Consider the following 27,566-nt stretch of genomic DNA (forward strand, 5'->3'; position numbering starts at 1 on the left):
ACTGCATTATCTTCCATCATTAAAATCGTCTGTAGATCTGATCATCTACGTTTTCCAGTTCACGCCGCGCCGCAAGGAAACTTAGTTAACACAATTGAAATCTAGAAATATTTCGGACTCGCTTTGGAGAGCCGTCCTTAGTCAACAGATGTAAAAGCTAACAATGTCCACATACACATCCGCGTCTGCATGTAAGAGCTGCATTATAATTGGCTGTAGATATTTTACATTTACTACTTAATTTTTGATTCATTCAATTGGATTTAAAGTTTTTATGAAATAGCTGTTTATTATTAACTAAGTTAACTAAGTGAGTGAAGAATCTACCTCTTTGTTGGTCAATAATTGAAATATGAACTAAACATATACCTGTTCAGTAAAGCAAGTAAGCGGATATAGCTGTTAGAAAATAGCTAACCATTAATATTTCTAGAGTAATGTAAATTATTATGTACAGATTTTGTGCGTAATTTATATACCTACTTAATTTTAAAGAATGGTGTCAAGCAATAATTATTTATTGATTTCTTACCTTATAAACGTCAAAATTATGTCTCTGAATCGATGTCAGATTATTTGCCTACATTGTAGAATATACGAACGAAATAAGATTATTAAATACATTATTTCCACAAGTGTTTATAATACTTTTAGACCTATCAGGAACTGTTTTTGATGAAGACAGATCTCTTCCTAAATGGTCGAAGTGTGGGAGGAGTGTACAGCTGAAGAGTGGGGAACCTAAAAATTTGTTTACATTTATAATGATAACAAGCCTCTTCCCCTCCCCTCCACCACCCTCATCATATTTCATTGTTGGTCTACTCGTGTTTATCCTTGACGGCCAATCCTTGAGACTGTTACTCTAATACTTGACTTAGTGATGGGAAAATCGATTACGCAGATACAAGTGTTCGAATACTTTATCTATGTTGCATAATTGTAACATACAAATCTATTACTTGTCTTACTTCCTTCACGTAATCCATTATTTTTTGGTTATTTGGAATTGCACCGCCAAAAAGGTGAGGAAATCCTTTGCCTTTTTGTGCCTCCTACAAACATGTAATAACCATGATTTATGGACTTCAGAAAAAAATATGTGTTTACGTGCTACTTCAGTCCCGCCTGAAAGATTCTTTTCTACTGCAGGTTTTGTCACCAAAGATCGTAGAAATAGATTGAAGCCAGAAACTCAATCATATTTTGTTTTTACACAACAACACGAACTAAACATTAATTTTTGTCTTAATTGTTTACAGATGTATTTATTAGTTGAATATTTGTACAGTTATACATTTTGTCAGGTTTTGAAATATCTCTTCTATATCGAATCTTCTTTTAATTTTTCTTTTCAAAGTCTAGATTTACCTATATCAATTTATATCAAATATTCAATTAATAAATACAAGGAAGGGAAAGCACATTGAATACGATTCTCTTTTCAGAAAACCAAACATCATTCAATTAGTATATTGCCTAAGCAATTATGAAATCCCAGATAAATCTCACAAAAAATGTATTACTATTCAAAAAAAATCTATTGACAGTTTGATATCATATATATATACCAAGAGTATTTTCGTGTGAAAATAAATTTTCATACTCTTTTTACGATGATCTCTGACAAGAGGGCTATAAGGTTTTCGTTGCACCTGGAAACATTCAGTAGAAGTTGACACAAAGAATGGTTGAGTAAAAGACCTGGTTCTCTCAATATAAGCATTTAATATAATTTAGGGTCGTTGAGACAACGACCCATCTTTTGAAATATTCAACTAAACAGGCAAAAGGTGGCGTTGTTGCTACGAACCCAGTTGAGTAATTGACCCTTTTCATTCATTTTACTGGGTCGTTTTCACAACGAACCTATGTAGAAAATCTTAAATATCAAAATAGGGGCGTTGTCTCAACGACCTGTAGACTAAATGACCCTGTCTTATTTGTTATTTTCTCAGAAAGGGTCGTTGAGTCAACGATTAGTAGTGTAAAAGACCTGTCACCTTCAATTACTCATTTTTCATATCCGGCACTGTTTATACATTATCAAATATCGCTCGAATAGTAAACAAAGTATTTATAAAGTTACGATTTTAAATATAAGTAACTCACCCCTGAACGAGGTGCATTACAAACAATATTTGTGAGCGATGAAACTTGAGAATCCCTTTTTTAATTTATAATTTTTTAAGTATTGCATTGCATTTGTTGGCAACAATATAAATAAATGTTTTCATTTAATGTATAAGCTATTTACTGTGTTGAATTGCATTTTGGCTTTCTTAAATAGCACTTCCAACTTCCTACTGTTGTATTACTTAGTCATTATCAACACACACACACACACACACACACACACACACACACACACACACACACACACACACACACACACGCACACACCGCGCGTATGACTACTTCAAAAAATGTAGTATTAGCAAGAATGTAAAAGTAGGATGTCATTAATACAAGCTCAAATCTGTAGTAATGGGTTAACAAAGCAGTGAAGATTTTATCAAAGTTAACGTGTCCTTGGGTATACATTTGTAATCACTGATATTGTACAAGATAAGCGAAAATTGATACTCGTAGACCTTTGGTACTTGAAGATGATATTATTATCCCTCACCATAAGGTTACCACCCCACCTGCAGTGTAGGAAAGAAAGGAATTTTGAACAGAAACAGAATTATGGCAATACTGAACCGAAAAATGTTAGCTTAACAAAAACATTTTTTTATTTTTAAATGTTTGACAAACTGACTAAAGAATATATTTGTTTTATTTTACATATCCAACATTTCTTGGAATTGCTACCAGATTACTTAGAAGATCGTCTGATTTGTACACGTGCTGTTTTTCACATCAAACCTTTAAAATTATATACAGGGTGTCCCATAACTCTCTACAAATGTTTTCAGATATTATTCCTGGACCTAACACAAACCAAACTATCGTACAAAAACTTTATAAAACTCAATAACTATCCGAATAACCACCATCTTGTTTTTTTTCACTTGACTATTTTTAATTGTATAGTGGCTTTATAACCTAAAGGTGTAATTACAGAAAAATGGAAATCTTTTAGAAGTTTTATTTACAAAATGGCGGCTTACTGAAATCTTGAAGCGTAAATATAAAAACTATATTAAAAAAGCCACAAAATTATAAAACTTTAGTTCGGCAATTTAAATAGAAATCAGACTATACCAAGTTTAAGAAATTCGGAATATGGATGGAATAAAACCATGGAATATGCAAATCATTAATCTTTTGTAAATATATTACTATTTTTGTGGAATATAAACATTTTTCTTACGTTTTAATCAAAAGAAACCTAAATCCAAAATAGATAAAAATAATAGAGCAGCTAAAAATAAACAACTGATTGTTATGGCTTACAAACAATGCTTTCATATAATGATATTGAACATAGTACTTTGGTTTTTAAAAGTGCATTATCTCCTCATTTATAAACCAATTTTCTTAAATATTGTATTATTGGATTTGTAATTAAATTAATTGTCTACCTAAAATTTAATAAGTGTAACTTTTTTATCGTTTATTGTTTTTAAGATTTTTATTTGCACTTGAAGATTTTTAGAAGCCGCCGTTCAAAAATAAAGCTTCTATATAATTTTCTGTTATTGTTGGATATTTGGATATTTAGTCTATGTTATAATATTTTAACTTATTACAACAAGCTGTTCTTAAAATAAAAATGGTTAAACGAAAAAAACGAAATGGTGGGTAACTGGATAACTACTGAGTTATCAAAAATTGTATTATGATATTTTGGTTTGTCTTTGGTTCAGAAGTAATACCTGAAAATATTAGTAGAGTTCTTGGACACTACACACACACACACACACACACACACACACACACATATATATATATATATATATATATATTATATATATATATATATATATAATATATATAACTGACCCATGATATCCGCAAATTAGTAGAATTAAAAAACCGGTTTAATGGATTATCACAAGAAGCCTCTTTTTGGTTTATCTTTGCACAAAGATAATGTTTTGGAATAGATTTACTCAATGGAAAATTGTTATTCAAACATAAAATATATTCTTGTTAGTTGATTTACAGTATCTCGATATAAGCCTTTTTAATGCCAGTACATGCAAGAACTGTTGAGAGAGGGAATCGGGCTCTCCTTCGAAAAATAGAATGAAAAAAAGAGTTTGTGTTCGTAGGTGTTTTTGTGCAATGTAGTATTTATTTTCTAAAGGGCCATAAATATAATTTCGAAATAAGAAGGGGAAATTCTTAGTGTAAGTGAGGTCGAGACCCCTAATGTCTCCCGACTCTGGCACAATCGCTACGTGTTTGTCTCTGTCCGCGACGCCGCCGTTAATTGATAAGTCGAGCGACTGGCGCGCTCCCAGCGGACGACGGATAAATCAATCGCGGCTCCCCCGCCCAGCATCGACTGTTCATTAGTTGACAATGTTCACAGTCCGATCTCGCGCCATTCGTCAGTCGGCTCCCGTAAATCGCTCGGCGCGGGACAAATCAGTTCGCGATGTTCACAATAACTCCTCTCCCGCTCTTCCGCCGCTTGTCCAGATTAATAGGCCCATTCCGTCTAAATTATGTTCGTCCGCGCCGGTTTTTGTCCAGAGTTAGCTAAGTGAATCGTGCAGCGTGTTTGGGAAAGTCAGCGAGAGATGGAGTGACAAAAGTACTACAGGTGTGCCACGCCGTTCCGGAACTGGAACGGTCCCGACCGAAACGTTCCAGGCTCGGAACTAGTTCCAGTTCCATACGTACCGTTCCGACAGTGCTTGTCTACTTATTAAATTTAAGGTCCTAGCCAATTTCATTCCGGTACAATATAAAACTATGTTCCGATATTTGAATTTTAAACCCAAAGTCTATCTGTTCAAGTTGCTTTCGTGCATCACAGATACACAGTTCCATAAAAATTAAACTTGTGAATGCTTATATTCGCAAATATCAAATTAAATTCCAAATCCACTCATCCACCTATACTGTCAGTAAAGTATAGGTGATCAAAGTGAACTAAACAGTTTTATTAAAGACAATGTTATTGGAACAACAACAACGAACACAATAAGAAATATTTCTAAAATAAATTTAAATTCACATATTTCAAAATAATGATAAAAATACAATAAATGAAATTGAAACAATTACATATTTAGAAGGTTACCTTTAAACAGTAAATTAAATAGATATGTTAAAAGAAATTATATTATTTAAATAGTAAAACGTAGTAGCTTAACAGTTCCAGAACGCCCGGAATCATTTTGGCACATCTAGTAAACCGTTCCGACGGAACATGGAGTTCTGAGCTTAACAGTTCCAGAACACCCGAAACCATTTTGGCACATCTAGTAAACTGTTCCGACGGAACATGGAGTTCTGAGCTTAACAGTTCCAGAACACCCGAAACCATTTTGGCACATCTAGTAAACTGTTCCGACGGAACATGGAGTTGTACGAGACCAGAGGCAGGAACAACTTCATAGGAAGAACTGAACAGCATAGAACGAATATGTTCCAACACTTGTCATCTCAAGTGCGTGTCAAGATAATCAATAAGCTCCCTGGAGATCTCAAACGAATTAATGGACCCAAACAATTAAAATCTCGATTAAGACATTTTTTGTTATCAAAGGCATTTTACTCCGTTAATGAGTTTACGATGGACCGATGGGAAGAAAATTAGCATTTTATTATTATTCTATTTATCCTTTTCTGATATCCAAAACATGCAAAATACTGTATATATTTTTAGGTTCACACATTAATATGTGGAATTGAATGTGCCTATGGTAAGATAGGTTTAGTTTATAGATGTTTTAATTAATATGTTGAAATGACGCTTGCAATGCAATTTTGTTAATTGTTTTACTGCAATAAAGAATTATTATTATTATTAGCTCCGAGCTTAACAGATCTAGAATGCCCGGAACCATTTTGGCACGTCTAGTAAACCGTTTCGACGGAACGACGGAACACAGAGTTCCGAGTTTAACAGAAGCCTGGTCCGTTCCGGTTCCGAAACGTCCCGATGAAACTGTTCCAGTTCTTTAGCCTAAAAAGTACATTTAAGATACTTACAATGTATTCGTTAGGTGCAGTGTGTTGCTTGGACTCTGCCAGCTTGTAGGTCCCGGAGTCCGCATGCAGGATGTCCTCTAAGGATTCGATGTAGTCGATGGCATTCCGCAGGATTTCCACCTTGGGCAGACGCTGGCTAGGGTTCGAGCTCGTTCTCCGTTTCAACACTTCAAACGCTTCATTCACCTGGAGCAATTAGACACACCAAGTTCAATCTTGGAGAGTTCTACTAATCATAGTAGGCTATAAACAGATCTTTTGATGTTTCGCTGTTGCGTTAGATTTATACCTTTCTGAGCCGTCGCCTCTCCCTCAGTGTGGCCGCTTTCCTTCTGTCCACCGTGACTGTCTTCCTTTTGCACGCCTTGCAGGCCCACAGCAGACACCGCCTCTGCCCCGGTCCGTGTCCTACCTGCAAGTGGAACGTTCCCCATTACACTGACCACAAGAACAACTATTTGGATCTTTAGTCAATTAGAATCTGTTTGCACTGCTAGCAACCTAAACCGAAAGATCATATACCTCAAATGGCTCTCCCTCAAATACAGTATAAACACTATTATCCAGGGGCGTAGTAAGCGAGAGGGTCCAAGGAGTCCGGACCCCCCGTAAATTTTCAATGTTTTCAATTAATTTTATAGTAAACCATTTTATTATTTAAATAATTCAGTATTACCGACATGTACTGCTGAAAGATCGTTCTCAACAAAGAAACAGGTCAAGAACGTTTTAAGGAACAAAATGAGGCAAAAAGTCCACTACGGGAAAATATCAGTTTTTCTGGACTCCTATAAAGTATGATCGAAAAGAAAGCTTGGTGAAAAAGTGATTCTTTTATGATGAAAGAACAATTCATAATGTAAACGTCAACCAGTCTCTTCAGCTTTCTTATCTGGGAATGAAACAGCATACAAAGTATTTCAAAGATTGCCCATGAAAATGTTCATAAAACTTTGATAAAATTATGTTAGACTATGTTAGGGGAATAACAAAGGCCAAACAAGCTTGACCAACTATGACACGTGGTGAAATGAGGTCTGACTGGATCAAACTACTCGATCAAGGTTGATAGGCAGGTATCAGAATTGATTAGGTTTTGGCTAAGTGTAACTATATGTTGACCCATACTAATGGAGGATATTTAAGTGGAAAACGTCAAGTAGGTTTTTAGAGTTACAAAGCTGTTACTTTGAACAAAGTCGTTATTGTTGCTTCATGTAGCCTAAAGTTGAAACTATCACGTCTTCAGTTTGAAAAGTAGCTATCACGTCCCCAGTACCTGGTGATGGAGAGATGAGTCGGGCACCAGGACGTGAGGGACGTGCTGCTCCTCGGACGTGGCACTGGACGCGTCATCCTCATCGTCTTCCACACTGCCACCGCCTCCCCTGGACAACGAGTCAAGATTTATACATTCAGTTAAATATATTCTTTAACTAAATATATTAACTAACATTTACAACGTTACTAAAAGTCTATTTTTATTAACATGCAGAATATTTTGTAACTCCTTTAAAGTATTTTGATATATTATTGCTGACATTAAAGAAAACCAAATTTGTCATTCATTTAATAAAACTCAATTTTTCAGTTTTTTTTGTCAAAATAATATTTGACTTAAACCGATTCAATTAATTATAATCAAACTTTGGTTAAACCTCTACAGTACAATAAAATCAATCTAAGCTCACTTACGATAACTTAAAGAGTAGATAAAGAAAGTAAATTTTTGTGAAGCAAACTCTTTCTTGTTCACTTAATTCGAAATCGTGACAATTCTTTCTATGTGTTGGATGAAAATAAATAAGGTTTAACAGTTTGTCAGATGAGAACCACCCTATGATGAACCTTGATTGTTTTACAGGATCAAATTAATGCTTTTTGTTTACTTTAAAATAAGAAACAAGTAAACTAACCACACTATATAACAAAAATCCACTTACAGATTATGTACATGACAACTAAATGTGTTTTTAAACTGAAAATAACAACTAAATATTTTCCTAATAAAAGCATGAGCCCTGTACCACTAACCCACTCACTGACTGAATAAATTGTGTAGTACATGTTACATGGAGCTACATTTTCATTGTGGAACGAGTAGACTCATTTAGTTTTGTCGACTATCAAACTCTTATATTGTTAATTAAAATAAAACATTATTCTATGATAAAAAACCAAAAACTCTTATCTGCAGAAATCTTGATATTGTAAATCGTAAAAATTTTACATTGTAAAGTTCATGCCTATTGCAAAGAAAAATCGTTGCCTGAAAACATTTCTTGGTCCATAAAGATAGTTAACGATTAAAAAACTCAAAGAGCTAAGAGTGCATTGTTTATTATAAATCTTGGAATATGTTAACTATTTAGAAAAGTACCTACTAATAATAATTACTTAGAAAACTCGTCATAAAAAAGAAATAAAAAGACGCTTAGAAAAAATTAAAGCAATTTGGGGAATCGTGAAAAGGGAGACCGAAAGAGTGCATTAGCACAATACGCGATTCCTTTAGTTCGTGATGTATCTGTGGTAAACATGAAATTGCTGAAGAATTCAATAGTTATTCTATACCTAAATCTGCTACACTGGCTCCCACAGCAAATAAAGATACTGCCGTAGATAGATTACGGCAATGAAAACACTCGGTGAAGTCATTGATGTTTCTCAATCCAACCGATGTGAAGGAAGTCATAAATGTTGTTCGATCTATAAGAAACAAATCCTCTTATGGATGGGATCAAATTTCATCAAATATCATAAAGGTCTAGTCATTGAAGTAGCCATTAGCCTTTCTAATCAATCAATCTTTTGAAACTGGTAATTTTCAAGTTAAAATATTAAGGTATTCTGTTTATTAAGTAAACCACTTTATAAGAAGGAAAGCGCTCCAATTGTAAGCAATTATAGACCAATCGCATTAATCCCTTCAATTTCAATAGTATTTGAAAAACTGTCTCATGCGTTTATCTTCACATCTTCTTGCTCCTTGCAAAATCTGATTCATTGCATTGTCAAGATCAACATGGCTTTCAAATGGGAAAGACCTACGAATTCTTCACTTTATGACATTATTAATTACAAACTTGGTTCCTTGAAAAGGTCGCAGAAGAATCTTGGAGTGTCCTGTGATTTATCCAGTGCGTTTGATTGCGTCAACTTCTCAAACATGGAGTTAAATGCATAGCGCTAGATTGGTTTGAGTAATTTTTATTTGATTTAAGGCAGAGTGGCTTCAATAGTAGCGTACAGGCTCTTACTTCTGCATGGTCAGAAGGTAACACACAAGTGCCACAGAGCTGTATTTCATTCACCAATCCTCCTGAATTTATATTAACGATCTAAGGTACAAGGAGAAAGATTCAAAACTTGTCGGATGGATTCTGACGTGTTGCTCTGCTTCTGTCTGAAGTTAGCTCAGACTCAGTGAAAGATTGTGCTTTTCGGTCTATGACGGAGTTAAATGGCCGGTTTAAAGGCAATGGCCTGTTTCTTAATTTGCCAATGACCAAGGCCTTTAACTTCATACATAACCCCAAAAAAACCAACGCTTATTGATGCAATAGTGATGGATCATGGTAGTCATCTGCAGCTACGACGTATCAACTCTACGGCATTCGCAACCCGTGTATTAAAGCAAACATACATTAGAGAGACACTCGTATACTTATAATTCATCCATTTATATTTTTGAAACTTAATTGCAACCGTTAGAAATATTGGCAAGTTGTTTTATAAAAAAGGAAATGCCATAGTTTTGGTATAAGAAATAGAGAGATTCTTTGTTATCCACAGCATAAAACAACACGATTTGAAAAAGGCCATATATTAGCTTTACAAATTATTAACAAACTTCCTGCTGAAATAAGAAGAAAATTACATATAAAGTATAAGTTTTAAATGTTCTAAAGCGCTGTCTACTCTTGTAAGCCTTTAACAAATTGAATGAATGTGTAACCTATCTTATTTAACTTAATGTAGAATTTGCTACATAGGCAAAATAAAATTTAATTAATATATATAATTATAGGAGAAAATATATAATGAAATATTTTAGAATATAAGTAGATTTGTCAAAACATAGGTCAAATAAAAAAATGAAATTTCTCAAGAATGGGTCCGCGAAGGTAGGAATGGTAAAAAAAGACAGCGGTTTATCTGGAAGTCAACTTTGATAGCTGGTTACAATAGGGGTTAGTTAGTTGACAATTAATTTCTCTAGCCTTATGATTGCATAGTCGGAGGCCAATCAAGGGCGTCGTTGATGAGGTAGTTTTGGTTAGGGAAGGGGTCGGTATAAAAAATTCCGTCACGATCATATCGGCATCTTTAGAGAGTTCGGGGTTTTTATTTGCGGTGTTTCCGATTGTTCTTTTTCCGTATTGTTCTTTCTGCGTGAGATTTTTATGTTGATTGTATTATTTAGATACAAAGGGAATTAAGGAGATTGGGAGGGTACTAAATAATTAAGGCAACTTTGCAAGAGAGTAAGTTACAAGTTGTTGCAAAACTTGTTCAAGTAAATCAAGTTATCCATTGTTTACAGTATCCCTCATAAACCACTTGGAAATTCGAGAAAGTATTCTCCTGCATATCTATACCAATAACGATGTAAAGAGACTTTGTGGGTTACGGATCTCTCTGCATCTAACTTATTTTAAATTATCCACTGTTCACATTATCCCTCAAAACTACGAGAACTACAAAGCTTGAGTTTGCAATTTGCTGGAATAAATTTTAATTCCAAAAAAACGTAGGATGCTTGCCCGAAACACAATTAGGCAGAGTAGTACAATTAGATATAAGATTATAATTTTAATTTATCAACTCTGAGACTACTAAATGTTATTTGGAGATTGAGTGTGAACAGAGAATTACCTGGACGCTGTAACTCTGGAATCAGCCCAGGACGGGGGTAGCGGACTGTACTCGCTGCTGCTAGACTCGCCGCTCCCTCCCGCTTCTCCGGTGGGACTCACGCTGCACTGTCTCAGGGCCTGTAAGACAATGTTTGGTAAGAAATGGACGTTTTTACAATGTTATATCTGTACAATTAACCTAAGACGGGGGTAGCGGACTGTACTCGCTGCTGCTGGACTCACCGCTCCCTCCCGCTTCTCCGGTGGGACTCACGCTGCACTGTCTCAGGGCCTGTAAGACAATGTTTGGTAAGAAATGGACGTTTTACAATGTTATATCTGTACAATTAACCTAAGACGGGGGTAGCGGACTGTGCACTCGCTGCTGCTGGACTCACCGCTCCCTCCCGCTTCTCCGGTGGGACTCACGCTGCACTGTCTCAGGGCCTGTAAGACAATGTTTGGTAAGAAATGGACGTTTTACAGTGTTATATCTGTACAATTAACCTAAGACGGGGTAGCGGACTGTACTCGCTGCTGCTGGACTCACCGCTCCCTCCCGCTTCTCCGGTGGGACTCACGCTGCACTGTCTCAGGGCCTGTAAGACAATTTTTGGTAAGAAATGGACGTTTTACAATGTTATATCTGTACAATTAACCTAAGACGGGGGTAGCGGACTGTACTCGCTGCTGCTGGACTCACCGCTCCCTCCCGCTTCTCCGGTGGGACTCACGCTGCACTGTCTCAGGGCCTGTAAGACAATGTTTGGTAAGAAATGGACGTTTTACAATGTTATATCTGTACAATTAACCTAAGACGGGGGTAGCGGATTGTACTCGCTGCTGCTGGACTCACCGCTCCCTCCCGCTTCTCCGGTGGGACTCACGCTGCACTGTCTCAGGGCCTGTAATACAATGTTTGGTAAGAAATGGACGTGTTTACATTGTTATATCTGTATAATTAACCTAAGACGGTGGTATCGTACTTTAATTAATACTTTTAGAATCGCCACTGCATAAACATCTCCTATGGAAGTTACTCTGCACTGTCTCAGGGGCTGTAACACTATTTGTTGTAACACTGATGTTCTAACGTTTTATTAGTAATGTTCACACTACATTGTCTCATGGCATTTAACACAACGTTGGCTTGGCTACACTGTGACATGGAAATAATAAATTTCAGTATAACATGCAATTATATAGGGTGTCTCGTAATTCTCTTGATAAAAGTGTACCACATCAGGTCAAGACAAACATATTTCACCATATGAACATGGGTCGCTTATGTTTATTTTGCCATCTGTCTGTCTGTTGGTCTGAATGTGTTTTTTAGAAAAAATTAATATCTTAAAACCTAATAAACTAAATTATACCAGATTTGGCTCAAATGTGTATGATAACAAGGCTAGTTACTGAAAAATATATCATGAAGTGGTCTTTAGCATTTCCAAGATGGCGGCCATTAAAACTTTTAAACTTTGAATATTTTAAGCATCTCAAGAATTAGAAGAATGGCAGTTTTCTTAGGATTTTATCACAAATCTAATGACACCAAAATCATTTAAATTGAATAATAAATAGCAGATTTAGAGCAGATTATGGATGGCCCCATTGAGGTTCTCGGTGAATAGACAATAATGCAAAAACTGAATAAACGGCAGCTCTCATTATATACCGGCAGCATCCGAGACGCATGTTCATATGGTAAAATATGTTTGTCTTGACCTGAGGATTAACGTGGTATACCTTTGTCCAGAGAGTTACGGGACGCCCTGTATAATACTTCATATATTTTTTATTTCTATTTATGTATTAGGGGTATGATTAACGGGGTAGTACACCGTTAAATGTCAAAAATTTCATTATTTATTTTTTTCATTATAAATGTTTACTACTTTGTTCTGATCAATACAATAAAATAATTATGATGATATCTTGATTTTTAGCTGAATTATGACACACACAAAAACGAAATCAAACCACTTCACAATATTTGTCCGACTGGCCCAGAATCTTGGTGTATGGACCAGCAGGCTATATCTAATAACTCAATAACAACTTTTAAACATAAAAATACAATACCATAGCCTGTAATGGATTTCATTAAACCAATATTCGTAGATCTGACAAAGCCTGAACTTTTAAGAAGAAGTTTAAAAGGAAAGACCCAAAACGTTAACGAGTCATACAACAATCTGCTTTGGAACATCTGCCCTAAAAAAGGTTTTGCTGGAAGAACAGTATTAAATATTGCAGCACATGAAGCATCTTTGATTTATAATGAAGGGCATTTAGGTAGGGTAAAGGTTCTTACTCATTTATCCATGACTCCGGGGACTTTCTGTGACGAATCGTTGAGAAATTTTGATAAGATCCGTGTGCGCTCATCGCTAAAGAAAGTTGAAAATCAAAGTTTGGAAGCCAGAAGAGCTAGAAGGAGATTGAGACTAGACCAGCAAAGCAGATCTGAAGAAGTAGAAGGGGTAACATATGCAGCAGGGTCTTTTTAATGTAAGTTAAAACATCATTTGTAATAGTTTAACTTTAACGGTGGTTTTCCGAAAGTTACGTTTTTGCCTACTATTTACATGATTTCTCAAAAAGTATTCAAGATATCCTTACCGAATTTTCAGGGGATGTTTACAACATCATTAGCTATAGGAATTACCAGAAATGAATCAATATAACTCAATTTATTGAAGTAAATAAATGTTTTTTTTTTAATAAATTATATTTATTTTGTAATTTCTATTTTTTTATTATTATTTATTTTAACATTAGACCAATATCCCTAGTTTATGCTATAGATCTAGGTCTAACAAACAGAATGATACTAAATTTATGTGTGAAACTTTAATTTGAGCGTTACAATTATGTTAATAAGTACGCTACGTAAAAAAAACAAAACAAAGTATAACTCAGTAATAGGATAAAATATTTTATTAAAAATAATTTTAAAATATATCTAACTTACCTACAAAATTTCATATGTGTAGGTATATCAGTAGTTGCACAAGAAATAAATGTGTAAATGCAAGCGGAAAGGTGTACTAACCCCCTTAATATTTTAACACCGTTTAAACCGGGACAAATTAATACAACTTTATTGGCTGAGCGTCAGCGAAGCCTAATACTCAAGGGGGTGGAAAATATCATTTACGTCTATCTGTCTGTCTATCTGTACGACACCTTGAAAATAAACTTACCTATAGTCTTGAAATTTTGCATTAACCTTCATTTCTATATGAGGAACACTGAGTTCGATGATAGTACTTGTCTTTCCATAGAATTTGGCTGAGCGTTAGCTGACATTTTTACATCGCTTTTATGTATAACTGTGAAATTTAAATATGTGACAGCTTAACTACCACATAGAAGTGCGTATTCTACCACATATAACATCATTTTATGGTGCTTTGGTATGAACAATTTTATTATGAAACCCTGTTTAATGTAGAAAAGTATGAGTGTATCGTGTGGCGAGATGTATGGAGAAAAGTTTCATCTGTAGATTTTAGATTTTGCATTTAAACTCCATATTCTTATACTTCAAATTTCTATGATGGTGCATGCCCAACTATGAAATTTGGATAAGCATCATTGAAGCCTATCACTAGGTAGGCTGGCATAATCCCTCTTTTGTTTGCAGTTTGCAGGGGGATGTAAACGTTTTTTCTATATGTTTATCGATCTATCTGTACAATGAAATGAGCTATTATAGACTTAAAAGTTTGCTTTGAATCACACCGAAGCCTGCTATGTAATATATACACTTGTAATTTTTCTAATGATAGCTTCATAATGCAAGTATATTATATATAAGTAGTACTTCAGATAATTCTTTACCCGGGCATGTTTGCATGAAGGTATCAAATATTGGATCTCAAAATGGTCCAGTGTCATGAAAAATCTCTTTCACATTCAGTCCGCAATACATTGTTATCCAAATTTGTAATTAACATAAATTTAGTCACCTTTAAATAATGTTTATTTTAACGATAGTTTCAATCTTACTGTAAACCGTTCTAATGATTGTTTATAACTAAGAATAAAGACTGTACTAATAAAAACACCGCGATTTCCAATTCGACACCACCTTTCTAGAATAACGGAATTGTACTAGGCCAGAGTTTCAGACCATTGATCTACATAAAAATCTACTTAAACAAATAAACAATGTCTTCAAATTTTAAAGAGTTCAAGGTTTTGATGGATTTCAAAATATTTCATGGAACAAAAAATCTTTCTTAACCTTGAAAGTATGATTTAGGAGTTTGTCACGGATGGTTAGATACTGTCTTGGACTTGGAAAATTAGTGCCATTAATCCCTATCGGCTTAAAATTATTTTAAATCTTCAGATCCTCCACTTTCATTTCATATCCGGAGAATTCGTGAATATCTTAAAAATAAAATATGTCTCTAAAGAGAGAGTATAGTAATCGCCAAGGTAAATAAAGCCAGTTTGTTTCTTTGGATGGCTGTGATAAAAGCCATTTGAGTCCAGTCCAAGTATCGAGATGAACATGCTGTACCCATGTTCGTATATTTCATTCCACTCTCTGGGCTATGTTGATGCTATTCGTTAGGTAATAGTAGCATATTAGTCACTGCCACCCGACACACACACGCGCGTACACACGCACTGAGGATCAGTGGGGGACTGTTTACAATGAAAACACAAGTAACAAGCCAAGAATGCAATTGACGTCAAACTTCAGAGTTTGTCCTTAATCATCTCCATGGTATTGTATGTCTTCTGAGCGAACGTCTTGAGCGAAAACTCGTGGTGGACTTATGCTAACATTTATTTACAAAGTTAGCAAAACAAGTCCACGTTTTATACATTAGAAATATACGTTTTACGGCACAAATAAAGAGTAATAAGAAATATATTTTGTAAGACGAAGTAGTGACGAAGATGAGTCACATGGCGTACTTTTAGGCGGCACTGCTTTGGTGCTTCCCGTATGTTCCACAAAATCTTAATTATCCGCCTTCAAACCATTCAAATCCGTCTGATCAATTTCATGCTTAGAGTTCTACAATTAATCTAGTTTTATTTTAATATGAGCTAAGTAACCTATTACTTTTGTATTCAATCTTAAAGGCAAGCTTCTTACTTCTCGACAGTTATTTACGGTGTAACGTATATATTAAATATATTCCAATACCAAAAAAGTATCAACATAATTTCAAATCTTGAATTCTAAATTAAATATAGTTTGTACAATACAGACAGCGCCCGTCGCAGATTCTGTTACTCGTCCGCTCAAGCAGTTTCTGACATAAGTATTTCGAGTCTACTTTTGTTGTAAAGTTGTAAAATCCCACTAATATTATAAATACGAAAGTTTGAATGTTTGAAGGTTTGTCCTCGAATCACGCTGAAACTGCTATACGGATTGTGCTGAAATTTGGAACAGGTATAGCTTTTGGTCTGAAGTAACATTTAGAGTGCTTTTTACCACCCATAACACATTAATTTCACCAAATAAAGTCGAATTCAAATTGAAAAATTAGTTTGTTTACATTCGAATTTTATGATAAGAACGAAACGTATTTTGACAGCTGTTAACAGCTATAGCTCGACAAACTTTCTGAAACATCTGTTTACATTTGAATTTTATCAATAATAACAGTGCTTGATCGGTAGTGTAATGCAGATAGTAAATAAAACATTAATATATACATTTTACTCCAGATTGCGCCAGTGACGAATTAAAATCGTCTAATGGATTAAATACTGTTATAAAACTAACCTTAATGAACAAAGTTATGAATGTTTTCACATAAGTTACTTTAAACTGGTGGGCTTCCTTGACATTATGATATTACATTTTAACAATGGGTTACGGAAAAAACATAGAAATGAATACTAACATACCTTAACTATTTATTATTTCCCTGGCCACAGTCCAAAAAACAAGTGTAACGCAAAACTTTTATAACGATAATTTTGGAATGTTGCATAACCTTAATAAGGATTTCCCCCTTATACCGAAAGTACATAAGAAGTGGGCAATAGGCTTTTCAGTCCCAGCAAACTCAACTATGCCAACACGATTTTGACCAAAATAGATTTGCGAGAACTATATAATCGAACGTATATAGTATTTTAATCGGAGCAATATGGCAAGCTAACCTGTGACTTAGTAGGTAAGTGAATTTAAACGGTCTTAAGTAGGCACTTTTTAACCGAAGTAGGCATCTCGGTCCTATGTAAGTATATACATTTTTTATTCGTCAGGACAACAAGGCAAACTCTACTATGGTACTGGAAATATCTTAGACCTGAAATATATGACAAGGACTGGAAATATACGTTTTTTGACCAAAGTAAGTTTCCGAGACCTGTATGATCCAAGATTTGTGTTTTTCTTGATCGGGATTACAAGGCAGATTCAGCTGTGGCGTTATGTATATAATTAATATATAATATTACATATATATATATATATATATATATATATAAAAATATTATATAATATTACATCATAATTACTGTTTATAAGGACTTCGGTTCTAAAAAATTGCGTGCGAAGCCGCGGGTAACAGCTAGTATGAACATATCATTAACCGAGAAATGCTTATTTCATATTGCTTGAAAGAAATTTTACCTATTTTGAATATTTTTTCTGTTACACATAAATCATTTAGTAATAGATTTAAAATCTCCATGCGGTTTATCTAATTAAATTCCATTTACAGCAATTCAACTTTCCGTTCAACGAATTTACTTTAATATTCTTTATTTGGAGACTTAATGGATTTGTTATGATAGTTACACTTATACTTATGTATATTATTCTTTTGCAGTAGACCAATGTCCAAAATTAAAAGTCAAATATTTGTTTCAAACTAGTACTAAAAACATTTGTTTCGTAAACCACAAAATATTTTGTTTTAATTAATTCTTTGTATAATATAAATTATGAACATTACTGAAACTAATACTGCTCTTGTTTTAAACACTGTAATAACGAAGTTTAGTTATAGATATTTCTTTTATTTTATAGTTATATATATATATACATATTATTATATATCTGTCCAGAAGGTACATCAAATCTTGTTGTTTTCTTCCTTGTGCGATACCCATGATAATATATTTTTAATGGCATACCAGACTGTGTTTGGTTTTATAAGTATTATTTGACTAAGCTACCGATTATTGACATCTTCTGTTAAAATATGAGTGCATTGTCTATTAATTCACTGTTTCTGAATATTTATTTTGTGATAAAATACGAAATTTCATAACTAGATAGATATTTTCGAAGGGCAATGTAGAAGATTTTTTGAATGATTAATTAGTAAACAAACGTAGTATGAGCTCCTTACGCCTTTGCTTGCAATGTAATCTTACTTGTATTTTGTTTTTCTAATTCTTATTGTATTCATTGTTTTATGACCCTTTCTATATAGGCATAGTAGCTCTTTGTTGATGACAAACGTAGTAATGACTAATGCAATATAAATTTCAATATACTTGTTTAATGTTTGGGAGTTTTTTCTTTTATTTTCATAATAAAATTTTCCATTGGTGTGTTATTGTTTAAGCGTAGTTCATTTTTTTAATTAAATTCCCCCCCCCCCCCCACACACACACACAGGCTTGGCCTTGGAAGGTTTGGAAGGTTACCTTTATTTTCTCTTCAAGCTTTTTTGTGTTTTATATCATTGTTACATTAGTATATTCGGCTGCATTGTACTGGTCAGACTTGGCATTTAGGTTAAGTTAAGTTTATACTGTTATAATTGTTATGTAACTCTTTTAATGCTTGATTGAGAAAATTAATATTATTATTATTATTATTTCGAATTTTTATAAATACGCGTAGGAAATACGTAAGTTGAGTTATTCTTTTATTAATTTATACTTTCAATTATTAAATAATTACATCACGTGAACGGTTATGCCAAGTAGTATTTATTAACCGAGATGTATGTTTTTAGAACGGCTCATACGTGTGGGCGTAATTAGGAGAAATGGGACAGAACCGCTCGGCGATATCCATTAGCAGTTTCACACCAGTGCGTATTTATATGACATTGCACTATGAGTTTTACACTCTTTGTGAGTAAGCGCTGCTCGAACAGAATCTTGTTGGAGTGTTTACACGCAACATGTAATAATATCCCACACTTGGTCTTTCTATAACGAGTTGACTCGAACAATAACATATTCCTATTGGAAAGTGAGATTGTTTCCCATTCACGACAACCATAACGTGATGGTGTTACGATAGTTTCAGAATGTATACTACAAGGAAATTCTAGTACATTGTAAATAATGAAATGCGTAAAGGAGTCTGCCACTTTAGCTAATCTAACTCTTACATAAATAATTGTGTAACTCAAATATATACACAACTGAACGTTTCACTTGCATATAACCACAGAGGATAACATTAAACCGAAGTACAACAAGCTAAATGGTACCGCAACTCAATATTGGGCGTCTTGGGAACTACGATCGTAAATATAGTATTGATATGATGGAAAATGGATTTTCCCAGACATTTGCCATCGTTCAGTGACACAACAAAATCAGTAACACTACGTTTCTAGATCTGCAATCTGATCTCTTCTTCAGGTAGGTAAATAAATAACCTAACACATAATTACAATCTAAATTAAAATAAACAAATCATACCAGAGCGTCGTGACACGCATTAAGTCAGGAATCACAACCACCGTGTTGTGTGTCCACTTCACTAACTCTAATACGTGCACTTAATAAAAACAAAACAACAACACCAATTATTAAACCTGAACTACAGAATACAGGTCACAATTGGTCTGCATTAGCCGACCAACCTACTACGACCTACAATTACATAACTAATAACAGACGCATGTGTTTGTGTGTATGTACGCTTGTTATAAGTACGAAATAAGAATGTTCGTGGTGGTATCACAACAGTCTTACTATTAAACGATTTTCATCAGGCAAAAATATTATTTTAATGTACAGTTTTTAATTTGTACAGTTTTGTTATTGTAAAATATATTGCTGTAAAATTTCTTACAAGATAGATTTGTGTAATAGGTTTTATTTTATACAAATTTACATAAGTACCATAAAATGTTAAACGTAGATGACTTTCCCCCTTGTCGTGTTTACTTACAATAAACATGTATTAGTGCATCCGTGCATATATTATCTCCGCTAGATAAGAACTGATATTTTTTATAAAATCAAATGTAACTTATAGCATATTCAAATAAATTAATTATATCAAGGTAAATGAACTATGCGCTAGCTGTTGAGTAAAGAAACTACGTATTATTAAAAAGGACACATTTAATAATAAAATAATGTATAACTGATAACTGATCATATTTGAACAATAAGAGAATTTAAATTTTATTTAACAGTTAAAAGTTGTTCTTGATTGTTGTACAAGAGCTGCTTTCATATTTCTTTAGTTCGCCACTGGAAAGATACTACATAAGATACTCGTAATATTTACAAAATTTATACTTAAAACTGATTTTATTGATACACAAAAGGTTATTAAGGAAACATCTATTGGCACTCTTGTTTTCATACAAAATCGGGTTGTAAAAATAAATTCACCCCGATTTTACAGTGTATAATAAGTTAAATTATACACTCTGGAATAGTTATATTTTCAGTAATATAAGTTATTGTACGAGTATATTCTCCGATCGCTGAGTATACTACGATATGTGAGTGTGAATAATGAAGCTGAATTTCGAACAATTAGTGTTGAAATTATAGATCTAATAATTAAATGATTGTCTGTGTTTTACTGTAGTTTTACCTTATGGGTAAATACAGTAATAACACTGGCAACTTGGTAATTCGTGGATATCATTTGATGATAGTAAATGAAAATATGATACATTATATGATTCCATCGCTAGGAGTATACGTGAGTGTGTTAAGTACCGAAGGGCACTTTTGCTTCTAGTGATGAAAATGATATTATGTTTTATGAAAAGTTTTCTGTTTTGAGTTAAATTGTATCCTTAGCAAATTCCATGTTGCCTTTCTTGTCATATTTAGTTTATTGATATAAAACCAGGTTCAGCACATTGAAAATAGTTTGAATTGTGGTGTGGCTGACTTTTTAATGTGCTACCAAAAAAAAGGCATTATAGACAACTAGTCGATATATCGATAAACACTAAATACACCGTTGAGCGCAGTATAATAAAATATTGCTTTTTAAAGAAATCCATTTCCAAAATGTACTCCAGTAAAGAGTAGTGTTGAAATCTATTTTTGAACCAGGTGTCCATCTTGAGTGCTTAAATATTAAGACTTCTCTGTATAAAAATTTCGTCTTACAAGATTTATTCAAATGGTACTACATGCCTAATTAATTGTAATATATACATATTGTAAATTAACTTGAAATTATATATTCTGATAATTGTGATGTAATTTTGAATAATTCGTATAATGCCCGAGTTACCTACTGTATAGTTAGGTTATTATTAAGCATCGTTACAAAAATGGGACATGGACTAAAACGTAATGCAATAATGCAAAACATGTAATTATAGACACTGACTTCAATCGCATTTCTTAAAGCAATATAATATGTAGCTTTTTTTATCTTAATTTTTAACGCCTTTTGAAGTATGCCTTCGCTTTTTCACTAGATAAATGGTTAATTTTTAGTTAAATGGATTTGCTTTCCTGATAATGAAATTTTAATTAAACAAATTTATGGATTCTAGATGTATCTTAAGAGTTGCCTTTTTGTATAGCCTTCATCTTTTGTAGCTAGCTATAGCTGAAACATACTTATTTTGCAAATTATACCTTTCGTCTAAATTTATATCGTATAAATAAGAGTTTCAATTGTTTAAAATTCAACAAAATTTGAAAAACATTTTACATTTAATATTTAATACTATAGGAGATTTTATAGTTAAATTAGTCCTAGTATTGAAAAATTAAAACGTCATTAGTTTTAGAATGTTTAAAAAAATATAAAACTGTTACAATTAAAAATGTCCTTGAAAATGGTACTTTGTGAATTACGTACCATTGACAGACCTCTATGCGAGACGCGTACACGAGTACACGGGCAAACCGCCAGATGGCTGCAGTAACTAGACCCAGGGTGCCCCCAAAAGAAAAAATAGGGAATTTTTTGTTTTACACGTAAAATAGAATCCTCAGCGTGTGATAAAATATTTTAGTTTCTAATTTTGATCGAAAGTAAATCATTGCTGATGATATCTCGCAAGAAACTACTTAAATAAAATATCAACATTTCGTCCCAAGTTAAGGACATGTATATACAGTGTTCAAAATTATTTGGGAGATAAAATTTCACTTTACTTTATCAAAATTGCATACATAGATAATTGTGAATCGATTCAAATAAACTATGCTCAAATATTTTACCAGTAGGTATTTATGTCTTTGGTCTGATTCTTTTTCATTTAATTTGTGGTGTGACTTATGTTATATATCGTATTTGTTCAAGACTTCTACGAACAGTAGAAGTGTCTTTGAAATACTCATCTTCAAAGTTACCTAAGAGACTTCGCTGAGGAACATGTAAAATTCCGCATAACCAAAGTGACATCTTTTTTGTTTATAGAAGGTTTTCGTTGCCTCAATCACTCCAAATTCAAATGTCAATTGTTCCACACACAAATTCTTTGTCATATTCTTGATGGTATTTACGATACTTTTATACGACATCTTTTTATTCCTCAGACATGATCTCCTATTAACACGTACAATCAGCAATATTACAGTCAAAATACAAATGAATTTCGGCCAAATTGATCACTGGCTAACTAATTATATCAGTAACAATTAAGAATTGCGTTTTTAAAAACCAATGTTTTTAGTTCTCACCTTATGTAGGTTATCAACTAGCCCATGAAGAATGACTAATTATATCAGTAGCAATTAAGAATTGCGTTGTAAAACTAATGGTTTTAGTTCTTACTTTATGTATTTTATCAAGTAGCCCATGAAGAAGTCTCATTCGTTGACAATTCAATCATTTTTCTTTAATATTCCATATTTTAAAACTTTTACTTTTATTAGTAGCTAGTACAATTTTTCGTGTGTTCCAGATTTTACGTTATCATGAAGACTTACTAAAAAGATTAACAGTTACTTCCTTAAGTGGTTTTATTAGGCCGATTTTATCACGGTGCTTTTATAATATTCTGTTTCCTAATTTTTCTTTCAATTGCTAATCCTTTGAAGTTTGCGAATAAATGTTTATTTACTACCATCTTCCTAAGAAGCATGTTTACACAATCCCTTTGATTCTATAACAGTAAATAATAAGTGCACGGTTACGGAAACAGGATTTTTCCGGACATTTTCCATCGTACAGCGATACAAAAAAATCAGTACAGTAACAATACGTTTTGAGATCTGCGATCTGATCTCTTCTTCAGGTAAATAACTAACCTAACACATAATTACAAACTACGTTAAAATAAACAAATCATACCTGGTCAGTTGTAGGTGGTTGGTCAGCGAATACTGACCTATTTTGACCTGCATTCTGTAGTTCAATTTGAATGATTAGTGTTATGTTTTTTTTTTTTATTAAGTGCATGTTTTAAAGTTAGTGATGTTGACACACAACATGGTGGTTGCGATTCCTAACTTATGCGTTTCACAATGTTCTGGCTACGATTTGTTTATTTTAACCTAGTTTGTAATTATGTGTTAGGTTAGTTATTTACCTGAAGAAGATCAGATTGCTGATCTCGGTAAACGTAGCGTTACTGATTTTGTTGTATCACTAAACGATGGCAAATGTCAAGAAAAATCCTGTTTCCTTCACAATCCTTCCATCGTCAAAAATAAACTTCAAGCAAAACAAACTTGTACAGTTACATCAGTCATCAGGCTTACGCGGTTTTTATTGACAATTTCCACTCGATGAATTAAGATTTATTTCTACATTCTTTAATAATTTCAGTACCACTATTTCGTAATTTTACATGTAATATTGTAAACCACAAAGCCCGTCTTTGTTTTACGTGTGTTTTACAGCGTTGTTTAAAGATAACATATTTGTGTTCATTTTGGCTGTACTCTCAAAAAAGTATGTTTTTACAGATTTTATGGACAGGAGTGGTCTGAAGTGAGAGAATTATTGTTTTTAAGACACTTACTTTTTTACAAATTTGAACATCACAAATTCGATTTTTGTTTTTAGCTTCATGATAAATCTCACTTTATAAAGTTCTACAATTTCTAGTGTCTTGAAACTGCACTCATTGTATTCATATGGAATGTCTTTGAACGAGAATTTTGCCGCAAATGGTTAAATGCGGAGTGAAGTTTTTTCCCCCAGTCACACTACATATACATCCTATTAGTACTTCTGATAAACTGCCTTAAAAATTCACTTACATAATTGACACTATCTTCGACCTAGCTACGTACAAATGCAATAAATCAGAGTTTTAGTACATATAAAACCATTTTTGTATTTCTAATTTATGTTGGGTGTGGTGGTAAAACATCTTCAGACCCACATAACTTGTGAAGATATTCTCATTGAGTACGAAAGGCCTCACAAAAATAAAAACCTACATTATTGGAGAGTTTATTTTAAATTAATAATTGATTAAGTACTCTGTGCACTGTATAAATTTGGGTTTGAAGTTTGTTTGGTTATTGACGATAGACGGTTAGGAAAGGATCACAGGATTTCGGACATTTTCCATCGTTATAGGTTATAAAAGGTATAACACAACGTTTCGAGGATTGGAATGTATCCTCTTGTATGTATTAATACCTCCCCCCACCTGGCGAAGAGGATAGATTCCAATCATCGAAACGTTGAGTTATACCAGGACCGGATCCACCGGTGGAGGTGATGCAGTGTTAAAAACATTCACATTTCTAATTAATACCTAAAATATTGAGGTACTAAAATATACAAATTATACATATACTTTTAGTACATATTTGTACAAAAAAAATGTAGGTTTTTATAAGTTTCGGATAGTAAAAATTCATCTAGGATTCTAAAGAATATTTTTGAAAACGAATTTTGCCTTTGAAAAGGCAATTTTATGCTGACAGCTGGATATGTGTCCAGTTCGAAAATATTGCTTTCATTCATTGAATTCAGCATACAAATTAATAACTTTTTAATACCATATACACTTTATAAATTATGGACCATTTTTCGAGAAAATTGAGTTTGAAGGTGCCGTTTCGGCTGCGAGTTTCAACTGTGGTCTGATTAAGCTATGAGATAACAGAATAGTGTAGTTTTCTGTTACCACCATGTTCCAACTCCAACAAACAAGGGAGATGTATTATAATTAAAAAAAACCATTTAATCGAGTATTATAGCTATTATTATAGAAAATGATCTCCCCATAATAACTGCAAAAAGGGTTAGATTTGAAAAATTCTCCTTAGAAAACAAAATTTATTTTTTGCTCTTTGGAATATTTTAGATGCTTCTAGTTTGGATTCACAGGGTTTTTATCTTTATGTTTTTGTAGTGCAGTATCATATGATTGCAATCATATGACATTGTTAATTTTGCACGTACGTGTATATCTCACTTGAAAATTGTGAGTTAAAACCTCATTTTGTCTTGCTCCAAAAAGTAGAAAAAGAAAAAGAGAATCATCAACGTATATGTAATGTAAAGTATACAGAATTATAAGATTTTGGACATTTGCCATTGTTATATGTTACAATAGAGCACTACGTTTTAAAATGATACTAACAATCTAAAAAAATTAGATTAAAACTTGTGCAATCTCACCACAGTGTAATTTAACAAAAGAATAAAGTTGTATGTCATAAAAACCAAGCATAAATCTTTAAATCCAGACTGGTTAAAAGAACCGAAAAAGTCACTACGTAGATGCAACGGCATCCAACTTTAATGTTGGTGTATTATTAATCTTGTTTTAAGACTTTTAACACTTCAAATCAAATCATATTTTATTGCATTTTTACAATTTTACATTTCATTGTAAATGCAGTAAATCATTTTGTAAATAGTTTTCACCCATTCCAACGTTAAAGCATTCGCACATGCACCCAAACCTACACTTCCACACATTCAACTCAAGCACACTCTCACTGACCCCAGATCCTATCCCTTCAATATGTTACAAATTGACTTATTCTGTTCTTTTCTCGTTGTCATTATAGTTGACCATAAGACCAATGTAAACATAATTAGTTAACGCTCAGCCAATCCAATGGAGTGACATGTACCATAAACAACGTCATATCCAGCTTTGGTATAGAAATGAAGTTTCATGAAAAATTTGAAGCCTACATGTCAATCCATTTTCGAAATATTGTGCGGATAGACATACAGACAAAAATGAAATGTTTCTAACCGAGTGAAGCTTCGCTAACGCTCAGCTAATAAACAAACTGTGACTATAGTTATTTACACTCTGTATGTAGCAAATTGGTAAAAAATCAGTAAACCGTTTTAGTATTGCGTTATAAAAAAGAATTTAAAGGCAAGCAGAAAAGGGTTCTGTTATTATGAATAATAAATTGGTATAAATGACGAATGTAACCTTGATTTTTTTCAATCATAAATAACAGAAGCTTTAATAGAACTTTCTGATGGCGAAATCTAGACCCAGTTAGACATTTTAAGGGCAAAAGAATCCAGGCGTAGAACAAACCCGCACGCGTAGTTGGATATTTAGTTCATTTGTTTCTTAGTGCTGGTTTATGTTTGGAATATTTTGAAATCTTCTCTATCTCCTGAGTTTGTGGGAGAGCGGTGCTTCAATGCAATAACTAAGTTTTCTTTTGACTTTTGTTAATCAATTGTACCAGTAACCATTTATTTACCACTCCTAAAAGTGATCATTTTCAAGATCAATGTATCTATCCTACTGATTTTACAGCATAAAAGTGTTACGATGATGTTTGGGAATTTTGAACTAAGTGTAAACTTGTGGTATTGCGCATGGAAAACGATGCATTTTATAGCCTTCAATTCATTAAACAATGCATGTTCACTGTGTTTTTCGTCAGTTAGAGCTGTACATAGCTAAAACACAGGGAAACTAATGAGTGATGAAGTCATTTTGAGTGGTTAGGTCTACTGATTTATGCCACGAGCGTGAACTGAAGCTTCATTTTGACTTTGCGAGAATGTTCAAGTTAGATAAACTACGTTAAGCTATTTGACTCTCGGTAGAAGTTTTGATAAACTTTTTAGCTAAATCTACCTTTTTATTACATCCGGTCGAGTCGCTCTTATGGAATATTACTAAGAAGCTCCAAGACCCTCCTAACATCCGGTTCCTAGACATAAGCCGACATGTAACAGCTTCAATCCAACTGATTCCAATTCAAAAGAACACAATTTTGTACAAAATCCTGTAAACTAATATTTAAATGGAACAGAATACATGAATCCAATAACTAATAACATGTATTTAAATGTTTAAATGTTATGTATTAAAGTGTCAAAGAACAGTTCGTGTTTAAATTAAATATTAAAGGAAAACTATTTTATAACTGTTTAATGATTAAAAATGACACCAATGTTTATGATTAGCAATAATGCGCTAAAATGTTTTAATTTTTACTAGCAACTTTTTTGTATTA

General features: G+C 33.3%; 1 protein-coding gene across 1 annotated transcript in view; it reads right to left on the reverse strand.

Annotated features, from left to right (window-relative positions):
• Nucleotides 1-27,566, reverse strand: part of LOC124361826 (transcription factor SUM-1) — an 89,017-nt gene that overhangs the window by 60,880 nt on the left and 571 nt on the right. The window contains exons 2-5 of the mRNA XM_046815821.1: nt 10,996-11,114; nt 7,397-7,505; nt 6,407-6,529; nt 6,118-6,303 (exon numbers count right to left, since the gene is read on the reverse strand). Coding sequence (XP_046671777.1) covers nt 6,118-6,303; nt 6,407-6,529; nt 7,397-7,505; nt 10,996-11,114 — 537 coding nt within the window. The remainder of the gene's footprint in view (nt 1-6,117; nt 6,304-6,406; nt 6,530-7,396; nt 7,506-10,995; nt 11,115-27,566) is intronic.

This window comes from Homalodisca vitripennis, chromosome 5 (genome assembly GCF_021130785.1).
Source record: "Homalodisca vitripennis isolate AUS2020 chromosome 5, UT_GWSS_2.1, whole genome shotgun sequence".
Taxonomy (NCBI): Eukaryota; Metazoa; Arthropoda; class Insecta; order Hemiptera; family Cicadellidae; genus Homalodisca; species Homalodisca vitripennis.